This window comes from Vanessa tameamea, chromosome 5 (genome assembly GCF_037043105.1).
Source record: "Vanessa tameamea isolate UH-Manoa-2023 chromosome 5, ilVanTame1 primary haplotype, whole genome shotgun sequence".
Classification (NCBI taxonomy): Eukaryota; Metazoa; Arthropoda; class Insecta; order Lepidoptera; family Nymphalidae; genus Vanessa; species Vanessa tameamea.
Genome location: NC_087313.1, coordinates 9,097,684 through 9,110,020, shown reverse-complemented (window position 1 = coordinate 9,110,020; position 12,337 = coordinate 9,097,684). Strand labels below are relative to the sequence as shown.

At 33.0% G+C, this 12,337-nt stretch overlaps 2 protein-coding genes across 3 annotated transcripts in view; both read right to left on the bottom strand.

The window, feature by feature from the left end:
* Positions 1–12,337, bottom strand: part of Gaba-b-r1 (metabotropic GABA-B receptor subtype 1) — a 199,561-nt gene that overhangs the window by 26,343 nt on the left and 160,881 nt on the right. For both annotated transcript variants that reach the window (XM_026628603.2, XM_026628602.2), the window contains exons 6-9: positions 4,173–4,341; positions 3,028–3,143; positions 2,824–2,951; positions 1,718–1,859 (exon numbers count right to left, since the gene is read on the bottom strand). In XM_026628603.2, the coding sequence (XP_026484388.1) occupies positions 1,718–1,859; positions 2,824–2,951; positions 3,028–3,143; positions 4,173–4,341 (555 nt within the window). The remainder of the gene's footprint in view (positions 1–1,717; positions 1,860–2,823; positions 2,952–3,027; positions 3,144–4,172; positions 4,342–12,337) is intronic.
* Ctr1a (Copper transporter 1A) overlaps positions 1–12,337 on the bottom strand; it is a 315,878-nt gene that overhangs the window by 194,733 nt on the left and 108,808 nt on the right. The gene's annotated exons all lie outside the window — the stretch shown is intronic.

Below are 12,337 nucleotides of genomic sequence, written 5' to 3'. Positions count from 1 at the left end.
ACCAAAACTTCAGAGAGAATTTTCGAAGTGGGGAGAGATGTAATTACTCTTCCTAGTGTCTCGGCAGAGTCGTGCAGTTTAAACGAAAGATAAAATCTTGGGATGCCAACACGTAAGTGAATTAAAAACGCTCGACCCGTCTTTCTCGTTTTAATTTATTTAAGGTTTGTTTCCAATTTGTTTCATTAAACTTTAATTCGAAACCTCCGTTATTAGTGTCGAACTGGTTTTGCGGACGTTGTGGTAACCGCAGATGGATACATCTCATGGTTCGCTTAACTTTGATCGTAGTTCCTGTCCATTGTGTTGGTTATTTTATGATCATGGCATTTTTATAACATTAGCTATTGTTTCGCAAGCATTGCTGTTCGTCTATTTATTTTGACATAGCGGTAATCTTAAAGGACTTCAATCCACTGTAACTTAATTTGACCGTTAAGAATGCAACAAACTTTCACGCAAGAGTTAACAATAACTGTACAAGTTTTTAATTGAATACGAACAAAAATAAATACAGATTGTTCTATACGATTAAATCGTCCTAAGTTAAAAAATCAAGCTTATTTAGTAGTAGGTGTATAAAGTCAAGTTGAAATATTTTTTGGGTCTGTTACTTTATACTATAATTTAAACTTCTTATTCCTCAGTATATTTTATATTCTAAAATAGCCTGCCTTTTTGTTATTTTTAAAAGTTACATCATTCAAAATCTGATTTAGTAAAAGTCTATTTTTAACACCAAGAATATTAAAAAAAATAACAATACCCTTTATTAAATAAACAAGTTTACATTTACTTATTGATTGTCAAATTAAATACTACCACCGGTTCGGAAAAGAAAACACCCTTATCTGAGAAGAACCGGCCAAAAAACAGCGTTTTTTTTTTCTTTTTTCAATTTGTAATTGATACATACGTATTGGACGTATCACAAAGAAATAGGCAGGAGGCGATCGTTTCATTTTCAAGGTGTGCTATAACCAGGACCACATTAATTGTATAATAACACCAACACTTTAAATTTAGTGTTTAGTTAACACTTTACTCGTCGTAGCTTGTTCCCGTAGCGATATCGTAGCGTAGCGATATCGTAGTGACAAGTATCATAAACACGATGAAACCCTCAAATAAATTCCACATACTAGCGTATAAACCAAGACCAATAGAATCAAGTGCGGAAGGTCAACGCAAATGTTAATTGATTCCTTTTATGTGAAAATTGCTTTGATGTCATAAAAACTGCTTAGTGATAGGAACCATACATTTTATTTAGGTAGTATTTGCCATACCTAAATATAAGAAGCAAAAGATGAAGATAAAAGGTGATATAAATAAAACGTAAACATCATACGTCAAGTAAAGGGTCACTACATATTATAAAATAAAGTCCGCTCGCTGAGTCTGCCGATCTAAACTCAAAATCTACTAGACGGATTTTCACACGGTTTTCACAAATAAACGGAGTGATTAGTATGGAAAGTTTAGGTGCAAATAATTTAAGATCTTGTGTATATTGCCTTGAATATGTCTGTGAATGTTGGAGATGTTGGAAAATATCATCTCGACTGAGAGTTTCACAGGCGTGCGCTCGTAAATCGATAGAGTTATACGAATTACGATATAAATGTTTTATGTAGACCCTAGCGTTATGTAGAATATCTTTCCTAACTCCATAGTGACTTGTAGTATTGAAAAAGATCACCCATATTCCACTTACCAACCCATCGTTCCCTGTCCAGCCACGTGAGGTTGTCTTCTTGAGTGTCATAGTATCCGAGCTTCACGTAGTGGTTGTCGGTTAACTGCTCTATCTGTGTCAGCGCTATGCGATCGCCTTGAGAGGAGAAAGCTACCAATCCCTGTAATAAGTCACAGTAGAAACGAGCGAACATTGACGAATAGTAGATAGTTACGTGATCGTTCTATTTTGATATTTTTAATTGGTCTGTCGATTGTTTTAAAAATATATTTTCTCTAAGTATTTAATCATTTTATAGAAAAATAGAAGTTAAGATTTTTGTAATAAATGTTCGTTGTTGAAAGTGATTGAAAAATTCTTGAATAGTTAGTTGGTATTGTAAAGTTTCTCCCACTGTTAGGACTGTCGTAATGGTTACATTAACGTGTCTAGATTATAACAAGAAAGTTACATGGATGCTTTTATTAGCCTTATATTAAATTGGATTGGTAACTACCGCTAACTTTTGATTTGATTCTGAAATAAATTGTACCTTGGAAACATTCATTAATCAGCAATTTTATTTAACAATATTATACAGATGATCGAGTATTGGTTCAATTTCATGCATTCATCGGATTACATACATTTTTTTTATTAACATTAACAGCTATCTGAACCAATTCTAGTTTTTTTTTTTACTTTAATACATATTACGATTTTGGCTTTGAATTCCAATATTATTACGGCTTTTTATGCGATATTTTATAAAAAAGTAGCAATAAAATTTCAAGTACATTGGAATATAAAAATTTATATTATAGAAAGCAGATTTTTTGTAATGTCTTTATTTATGTTTTTTTTTAAACAAACCAAAGTTTAACTTCTATCGAAAGAAAATTAAATAATTGTTTCCACGGTTCGTTCTAGGTAGGTCAACCGTTATTATACACTTATGAATGTTTGTACTATCAAAGAATTCTCCGATTTAATTCCGACAAAACCTCATGAAATACAATCTGCGAAGTCATTAGGCTAACGAGCGAAATATAACCCATTTTTAATCCATATAAAATTTTTACGTGTTAATCTATCTTATATACATAAATACATAATATACATATTTATGTACATAAGACACTTACCGAAACGCCTAGGAATGACGTCGAGTTTATAGCTTCGTAAATATCATCAGCAATTTTCTTGTTTGTGTAAGTAAAATTCTTTAAACTCAACCCGTTCTTTTCGAGTTTCTCCATCGTTTTATTGAAAGCTGTAAAATGATTTTAGGTTAGAATATTCCGGTTCGATTGTAAGGAAGATTTCACATTCGTTTCATGTCTTCATACCGAGCGCCACGGCCCAAACTGCGTCGTAGGCTAAAGGCGCTTCTTGATATCCTTCTGGAAATCTTTCGCCGTCGATGTTATAGCCGGCTTCACGAAGTGCTTCGTTCAAACGTGACCTGTGTGTTATATAATCAACCATTTTGAATTCTCTGACCTGACTGACTATTAAATGATTACTATTTAAGATAATTATCTAGACTGTGTAACGCTTTAATTAGAAGAATATTTCTCAAGTATAATATATAAAAAAAAAGAGATATTAAAACATTTTATTTCGTAATTTTCAACAGAAGTGTATGTTATCATATATAAAGGCTTTGTAAACTTTACCCGGCATTCGGGGCGGTTGGAAAAGCGTGCGCAAAAGGAATTTTCTACATTTTGACGTTTGGTGAAACATAACGTACACAAAAGGACACTCCAGGAGAATTCTTATTTGATACAGTAACGTAGCAATAGAGTCACGTCGCGAATCGTGGTATCGTCTAGCTAGGCATTTTCAATTGAATGTCGCTCGTCGAAAGAATGGAATATTATCTCTCAACGCGTAAAAGTTGTGACAAGCGGTTTTATTCGGGATCTCACCGCATAAATGTCTTACGCCTCCCTCTCTGAACGCGTACAAAAGAAATCGCTGTCATATAAAATAGGGTTTCTGTGACATTTCTCAAATAAATAAAAACACTTACGACACAGATTGAAGGTCAACAGAAGTCATTCGTGGGTAACCTGGTTTATTCAGCTTTTTTATTCTTTGATTATTTAGTGCTACTTACTACTTTACTTATGATAACAAAGTTTCGTGATATAACCTCTAATTAGGCATAAATATATTAGTTGTGATTTTTCGAGCGAGATTATTAAATACCTGCATCGATATAATAGGAATTCAGAATCGGTAAAAAACTATTGAGATTTTAGATTTTACTAAAAGTCAAAAACTCATAATCATGACGACTTTGGAAAGACTTTGTGGAGAAGTCAAATATCACTTTCAAATAGTTTTATAAAATCCCGGTCAGGTTTGCACACGTATGTCAAACGTATGATTATTATATTTAACACAAAGTATTTGAATCAAAGCATTCCGTAATTTGTATTTGCTTAGTTATCTCGCCTTTTATTGGTAGCAAAAATATTCATACCGAAAATCTTCCGACGTCATGCCAGAGATAGTTGTTTGATTGGCATTCTGATTCCACATGAGCGCCTCTGTTGTGAGGTGGCCCTCAGCTGCCTCTCGCATTTGATCCGCTGTGCATTCTAAACCTTCCCGTTCCAGGTTCGTCTCGAACCAGTTATCTTCGTACCAACCTGAAAATAAAAATAACTTTTAATCTATCATAGTATTTCAATACTTTACATTTCAATGTTGTTTACACCTTTAAAGACGTATCATTTTGTATGTTACCCAACAGATATTAATTTTAAGTGCTTAGTGATATGTTGATGGTGTAACTTTTCCAATAAATAAATAAATAAATCTTTAATATTAATTTTCTCAAGAGAAATTCTATAAATTAGTGTTCGTTGTTTTTTTTATTCTAATAAAAAATAAATTAGTAAAACAAAATCGTATTCTTTATAACCGTATAAATGGACTGATTTTTTCTTTTGTTGTTTGAATTCTGAATCAGAAATTTATGTAAGACTTGCGTAAAGTTTATTTAGATTCTTACTAATGACTCGCTTTAAATTAAATTTAGCTTGAAAGTAATTAGCATGACTCGTATGTCCGGTGATGCATGCCACTATGACCTGAGGGTTTCGTCCAGTAAAAGGGTATTTATTTGGTTTTTTATGCTTTCTCTTAGTATCTACGATTATCTTTGTCTTGTGAAATGGATTGATATAATCTCGTTTGAATTTCGTATTTTAAGTAAATTTCGTATTTCGAGTTGGTCTTTGGAACTAATCTTTAGGTTCTGGTAATAATTCATAGGTATGTAAAACAAAGAATAAAATGTTATATCTGTTTTCCTTTTTATGGAAAAAATGGCCATGACTTTTTTGGACCGGTGCTATTGTTGTCTGTTATTATTGTCGAAGTACTTTATCATTGAAATTAATCTACATGTCTGTTGCTCTTTCACGTCCATACCCCCGAGCCGAATTTGTCAAAATTTGGTTTAAAACAAGCTCCATCTCCAAGAAAGGACATAAGGTACTATTTAGGGTGTGACATCTGATGGTCGTCAGATGCCACACCCAAAATAGTACCCCAAAAACGCGAGCAAAGCCGCTGGCGACTAATAGTTAATAAATGTTTCAAGACGAATGAACTGTATAAAACTTTACAATCCAAGGGAATAAAATACAGCGATTTCCAATACACGTATCATTACAATTCAAAGATAAATGCAAAGTCTGTTAACAGTGAGCTGGGTTCAGATTTCTTTGTTGAAGTTCGTACATCCTTACAATAGTGCTATGCTTAGTTGGAGTGGAAAATGAGAACGATTGTGATTGAAGAGCTTTATTTTATATTTCCGTTAAATAAGGCTATTTAAGGATATGTTTGTATTTCATATCTATATAAAAATTTATAGTTAGTATCTGTTTGATATTATACTTTTATACCGTTTTATAAAATATATGTATATTAATTACGAAAAGGCTCTTATAATATCCACTTTGTCGTAACGCAGCACTCAACTCATGTACTATTAAAAACATAGCATATACATAGCAAAGTCAAGATAACGTCGGACTTGATTAGTAATAAATTATTTCATGGAAGATTTGGTAAGTTTAGTAAGCACTTAAGCATGTTGTGAGTGTGTGTTTAAAGTAGAACAAATTGAATAGATTTTTATTTAAGTAACAAAAGGTTCATTAATGCGCTTATCCTTTGTCATATAGTAAAACAGATTCGTTTAAATTGGTAAATCATTACCGCATCATTCCGTTGCGGTTCAGCAATGATTCATAAATTGTCAGTCAAGCTTGCCAACAGCCACGATCATGGCCAAAATACTGTTGGTATTCTCATTCTGCGCACGCGAAATTGGTAAACAATGTCGAAAAATATATGGGCCTTTTTTTATGATAACGGTAGGTGGACGAGCAAATAGGTCACTACCGCCCATAGACAATGGCGCTGTAAGAAATATTACCCATTACATCACCAATGCCCCACCAACCTCGGGAACTAAGATGTTATGTCCCTTGTGCCTGTAGTTACACTGGCTCAATCACCCTTCAAACCGGAACACAACAATACTGAGTACTGCGGTTTGGAGGTAGAATATCTGATGAGTGGATGGTACCTACCCAGACGGGCTTGCACAAAGACCTACCATCAAGAAAACACGTTGGTTCATTATATTAATATGTATAAAAAAAATAAAGTAAAAGTCTGTTAACGTTGTCCTGGGTAAATGCCTCCTCTCCCTTTTGAAGTTTTTCATTCACTTCGTGCAGGTTTCGCCATGATGTTTTTCTTGTCGCCGAACACGAGATGAAATGTAAATACACATTAAGCACATGAATTTAGTGCCCCGGGGTTGAACTTAGAATCATCGGTTTAGATGCACGTAGTAACCACTGGGCCATCACGGCTCTCTACATATATGTATATATAGCTGATTTTTATTCAACACGTACAGGTTTTATAATGATGGTTTCCTTCACCGTCGATCAAGAGATTAATTATTGTAAATACAAATTAAGCAATTCAGTAGTCCTTGTACGGATTTGAATCCATTCGATTGAGATTCACGTGTATTCGTTAAATGTCATCTCTGTATCTTACATATAAAATAAATCGACGTGAATATCGTGATGGGGTTGTAAATAACCTTGATGAGTTGCAGAAACAGAGCAACGGTTCAACCCTAAGCGCATTGATATGCTATACGCACAGTTTACGAGTACGCGTGTTTTTTTTCAATAGTTTCCAAGTAGCTGATATCTATAGAACATAGTTGAAAACCAGAGCTAGAAACTATTGCTAATATATATAGATATACATAGATATATAGATATAATAGTATAGAAACTACCAATTAAACAAATGCACGTGGTTCTTGATATATTTTTAATAACTATGAAAACCGTCTTCCGTCACCAGATTTTTTTAGCGACTTAGTAACTGAATAATCAAATTAAACTGATTTCAAAACGTTCAAAATTATGTTTTTAAACATATATCCGCCCCAAACGTGAATAAATCACTATAGACGTACGCTATACAAAATTTTATACATAAAATATATTTAAATTGTGTTTTAAAGCACAATCTATATTCGTGAATATTATTGTTCCTTTATTGCTCGTTAAAGCCGAGATGGCCCAGTGGTTAGAACACGTGCATCTTAACCGATGATTTCGGGTTCACCCAGGCAAGCACCGCTGAATTTTTATTTGCTTAATTTGTGTTTATAATTCATCTCGTGACGAAACCTTCATGTGTCTAATTTCAAAGAAATTCTGCCATGGTGGTGTATTCCACCAACCCGCATATTAGCGTGGTAGAATATGCTCCAAACCTTCTTCTCAAAAGCCCTTAGCCCAGCAGTGGGAAATTTACAGGCTGTTAATGTAATGTAATTGCTCGATATCCTTTAAGTTTATGCAAATTAGTTTCCAGGTCGGTGAGCAAATAAAGTTTTGCAGTGAGAAAATTGTCAGCTTTTAGTTCATTGTACGATTTTCAAAACACATTAGAATATTTGGGGTTAGTTGTTTCGAATATATTTAAATATTTAAACTGTATATCTTCCACATACATATTAAACGGGTTGCATAGGATTTACGTTTACTTGGTAGTGATCGAATGTTCGAATTTTGATTAAATCTATTCGAATTCATGGGAATTGATATTTTTTCTATGATATCTATTATGTTTATATGATAAGGTTTTGTACCGAGGAAGGCGGTGCTTCTTCTAGTTACCACATCAAACTCATTTTCGTTACACATTCTAAGGCAACGTCCGTTTCCTGTGACGCCAGCGGTGAAATGGCAACGACTTGCGCTCGCTGTGACGTGTTACAATCATGTTTATATGAACACGATTACACTTACGCATTTGGTAGCATAAAGGTCACCGCACACAAGGTATTTGTTACAGACGCGTACCGGTAACAGACGATATTAGTTCAAACGATACTCGTCTATCTTCCCCGGCACGGTGAGTGGCCTGTAACCTGAATGTGAAAACGTGCTTCGGCTGTAATATGCAATCAAATTATTGGTACCCATATTTATCTGTTTTTATACAGGTTGTCCCAGAAATCAACGTCAAGCCGGAAATGGAAAAATAAGAAAAACATTTTTAGACAAAGCTTGAAAGACTATTACTTGATCAATTTCTCGTTTTTTTTTTAAATACCAATATACTTTTCAATCATTTATAAAAAAAAAAAATCTTATTTTTCTGATAATCCCCATCAATTGGCCTAACGCCCATTGCCAGCTTGACGTTGATATCTGGAACAGCCTGTATTAAGGCATATTTTATTGAAATGAAATCCATATCGCAAGTTAGATTTCATACATTTGGCGAATGAAAATTACACCGAATATGGCGTGTACTGCTATATGACTGCGTCTTTCGATATCTCAAAACATATAACCATAATATTTTACAGGATAATAAATATTTTAGCATTAAAAAAAATACTAGATGTTATTAATATCGTTTAATGTATATATCATACATTTCCGTCAAGATAAATATGCTAGGTGAGAGACATCGTACGTACAAATATTTGTCTACATTGAACTTTGGAACTTTCGAAAGACGGAAAATTTATTAAAATTTTGACTTCCAAAATTCTGTTTACATTTTAACAACTTTTATTTGCGAACGTAATACCCAGAAACTGTATGATTTTAATGAATGTCGGCGATCCTTGTGACCGGATTCAACACAAAATCTTTATTCCGTTACAGAGCAGAGTAACAAAATTATAACGAACTGGCTTGTACGAGCCATCATTGTTCGTTTAGAATGTTACATCCATAATCATCGTAAATATAAATAACAAAATTACCTGAACAGTGGAGACCCTTTTTTGAAGAAAATTGACATTTGTATTTTTTGTCTTTTAAACTTTTTTTGTTTTGTTAATTAAAATTCTGTTATGGTTGGTTTACTATCTATGTGTGTTGGTATACTTTTTATGTTTTTGTTTATTAGTATCTGGTGATACTTGGTTATTGATTTGTTTTTAAAAGGGCTTATATCTTTTAAATAAGAATTCAAGACATTTTGAACTTTATTTTTTATGTACGTAATAAAATGATGATTTACGACTAAGTTATTCCGCGTTGATACGCGCAATAGCAGGTATTTTAGAAAGACATTTTTTATAATTGATATGTTCAGTAACAATATCCACCTATAAACAGACTGTCAAAAATAAATTTTACAATAATTGTTTAACTAACCAAAAACATTTATAACAGAAATAAGGCCAAAAAAAATCTATAATAAAATCTATTAAATGGTGCATTGACTCTCAACAATCACGTAACGATGTCAAGGCAATACAGTTCGTTAGTAATAACGCAAGTCATGAAAGAATATCGCAAATTACGATACGATACGATAGAATTGTTGCCTTTTATATATAACAACATTAAATCAATTTCACTTATTCAATTTATATAAACGAAATGCAAAGTAATAATTTTATTTCGACGGATTATTAATGGATACAAATAATTCACCCACTCGAAGAGGAAAACATTCCTCTTGACTAGAAATTTTATTTAATGGAATGAAATTATTTCAACATTCATAAAAGCGTTCGAACAAGTGTTCGTGGTTCTTTATTTGTACTTGACTTGTCGGTAATTCCAGCTCAGTTGCCAACCGAAACTCGGTTCACGAGTTAAAACAAGTTGTCATAAACAGATACGCGGCTTGTAATTGTGGTGGATGGTTTAAGTGAAATTTTTTGGCGAATTTTCACTTCCTCGAACAATTATACGAGTATATTCTTCTTCACTAATTTTTGTCTAACATTTTAGCAAAGCTTGACGAGTCTTTGTTCGTAGACGAGACTGAGTTTCTTTAGAGAGAAAATCTTTCGCGTTGTTTAAAAATGTTATGAGACTACCTAGTATACTCGTGTATGAAAAGTTGTAAAATCTACAAAAAACAAAAGTTTTAAAGAATTTTTGTTCCCTCAAATATTCGTTAAAGGAATATTTCGATTCGACGTCATAGTTTAATATATGAAATTTTTCCATGAAACGTAGAACTCGTAAAAATCGGTAAATCGCAAAAAAAAATACATCGTATTGAACTTAGGAAATGTGTCGATTATATTTATATGGAGTGATCTCTTAGCGGGAAATTTTATAGGGTAATAAAGTTTTATGAGGGAGGAGCAAGGATTTTCAGGCCCATATTCGGGTCGGCCGGACGCTGATAACCTGGCGAAGTTGACTTGACACACTGGTTCTTGGACGGAAGCCAAATTACCTCTCCGAGTACGTTTGACGTCAATAATACCTTAGCTGTAATAACAACCCAGTTTAGTAAATAATACTTGACTATTATATAAACACTATCTGAAATTATAGTCGGCTTTGTGTCCTTTGTAGTATTGCCAGACGTAAATTAACATTTCTGATGTTGAGATTAAACTAGTATTTATAGGAACTTACGTTTATATATTTATTTATGTAAGCATAATATTTGAACGTATTATATTTGTTCGAATATTTTGCAATGATTCATCTCATTCTCAGCGGAATTTCAAAAGGAAACCTGTGTGGATGATATTCTTCCGCATGTAAAACTTATTATACAACGCCTCAATTAAGCTTGGTAGAATAAGCTTCGATTCTTTCCTAGAGGGAATTTGGCTTAGCAGTGTTTATATGTTACTAGCTGTTACCCGCGGCTTTGTCCGCCTAGAATATGAATGTAATACTTCTTTGTATACCACATTGGTGTATATTTCAGCCCTTAGGGTAGAATATCCAGAAGTGCTTAAATGCGAATCAACTGATTATTAATCGGTAGCCCAAAAATAAAATTTCATGCTTCTAACTTCAAAATGACGGACTTCCAGACTAATATATATAATAAATGTCAACCCCTTAGAGGTAGAATATCTAGAAATACTTAAATACGTGTTTAATCATTTTTAATCAGTATCCCAAAAATAGTTTCACATTTTTAGCTTATAAAATGACGACTTCCATAAAAACTTTCAAGCCTTATTTCACCCCCTTTGTGGTAGAATTTTAAAAAACACTTAAATACGTATTTACACATTTTTAATCAGTACCCATAAATGAAGTTTCATGTTTGCAACTTAAAAAATGACTGACTTCCATAAAAACTTTCAACCCTTATTGAAATAAGGGGGAGAACCCCCTTAGAGGTAGATTATCTAGAAACGCTTAAATACGTATCTACTCATTTTAGATCAGTATCCCAAAAATAAAGTTTCATCTTTCTATATTAAAAATGACGGACTTCTGTACAAACTTTCAACCCTCATTTTACCCCCGTAGGAGTAGAATATGCAGAAACACTTAAATAAGTATCTACTCCTATTTAACCAGTATCCCAAAAATAAAGTTTCATGTTTCTAATTAAAAAAATTATGGACTTCCATACAAACGTTCAACCCCTATTTCACCCCTTTAGGGGTAGAATTCCGTGGGTGTCATAATATGTTAGTTTATAAGTATACAGCCTAAAATATAAGTTTTATACTTCTAGTTCTAAAAATGACAATACTTTCAACAACTTATAACCTTTCAACCCCCTTTTCAACCTCTTACAGCACTTATCTCCAAATAAAAAGTAGCCTATGTCCTTTCTCAGACTCTAGACTATTTGTGTACCAAATTTCATTTAAATCGGTCCAGTAGTTTTGGCCTGAAAGCGAGACAGACAGACAGAGTTACTTTCGCATTTATAATATTAGTATGGATTACAGTACTTCAGAATAAATAGTGTGTATTGACTAACATCGTATTTACGAACATGACCGACCGCTTCGAGACGATAAATGATAGCTGCTCTAAAATAAATTAATTATATTTGCTACATACGATTCCATAAAATCAAAATCTTAGTCGTTAATGGCTTATTTATTAGCTGTCCGATCGAAATGCTTGCAACTTAGAAAGCTGTTCTTAAAAATTCTACATTTATTTTTCTTAGGATTCGGACATGCGCTAATCAATTTTGTAAAGTGCAATACTATTGTTTCCGATGTTTGCCGATGCATAATATTTTTATTCTGAAGTACTACTCTAACTTATAGAATAATATATTAGTATGTTTAAAAATGGAAATAGAATAAAATGCGATCGAGACTAAGAACTGTTTTAT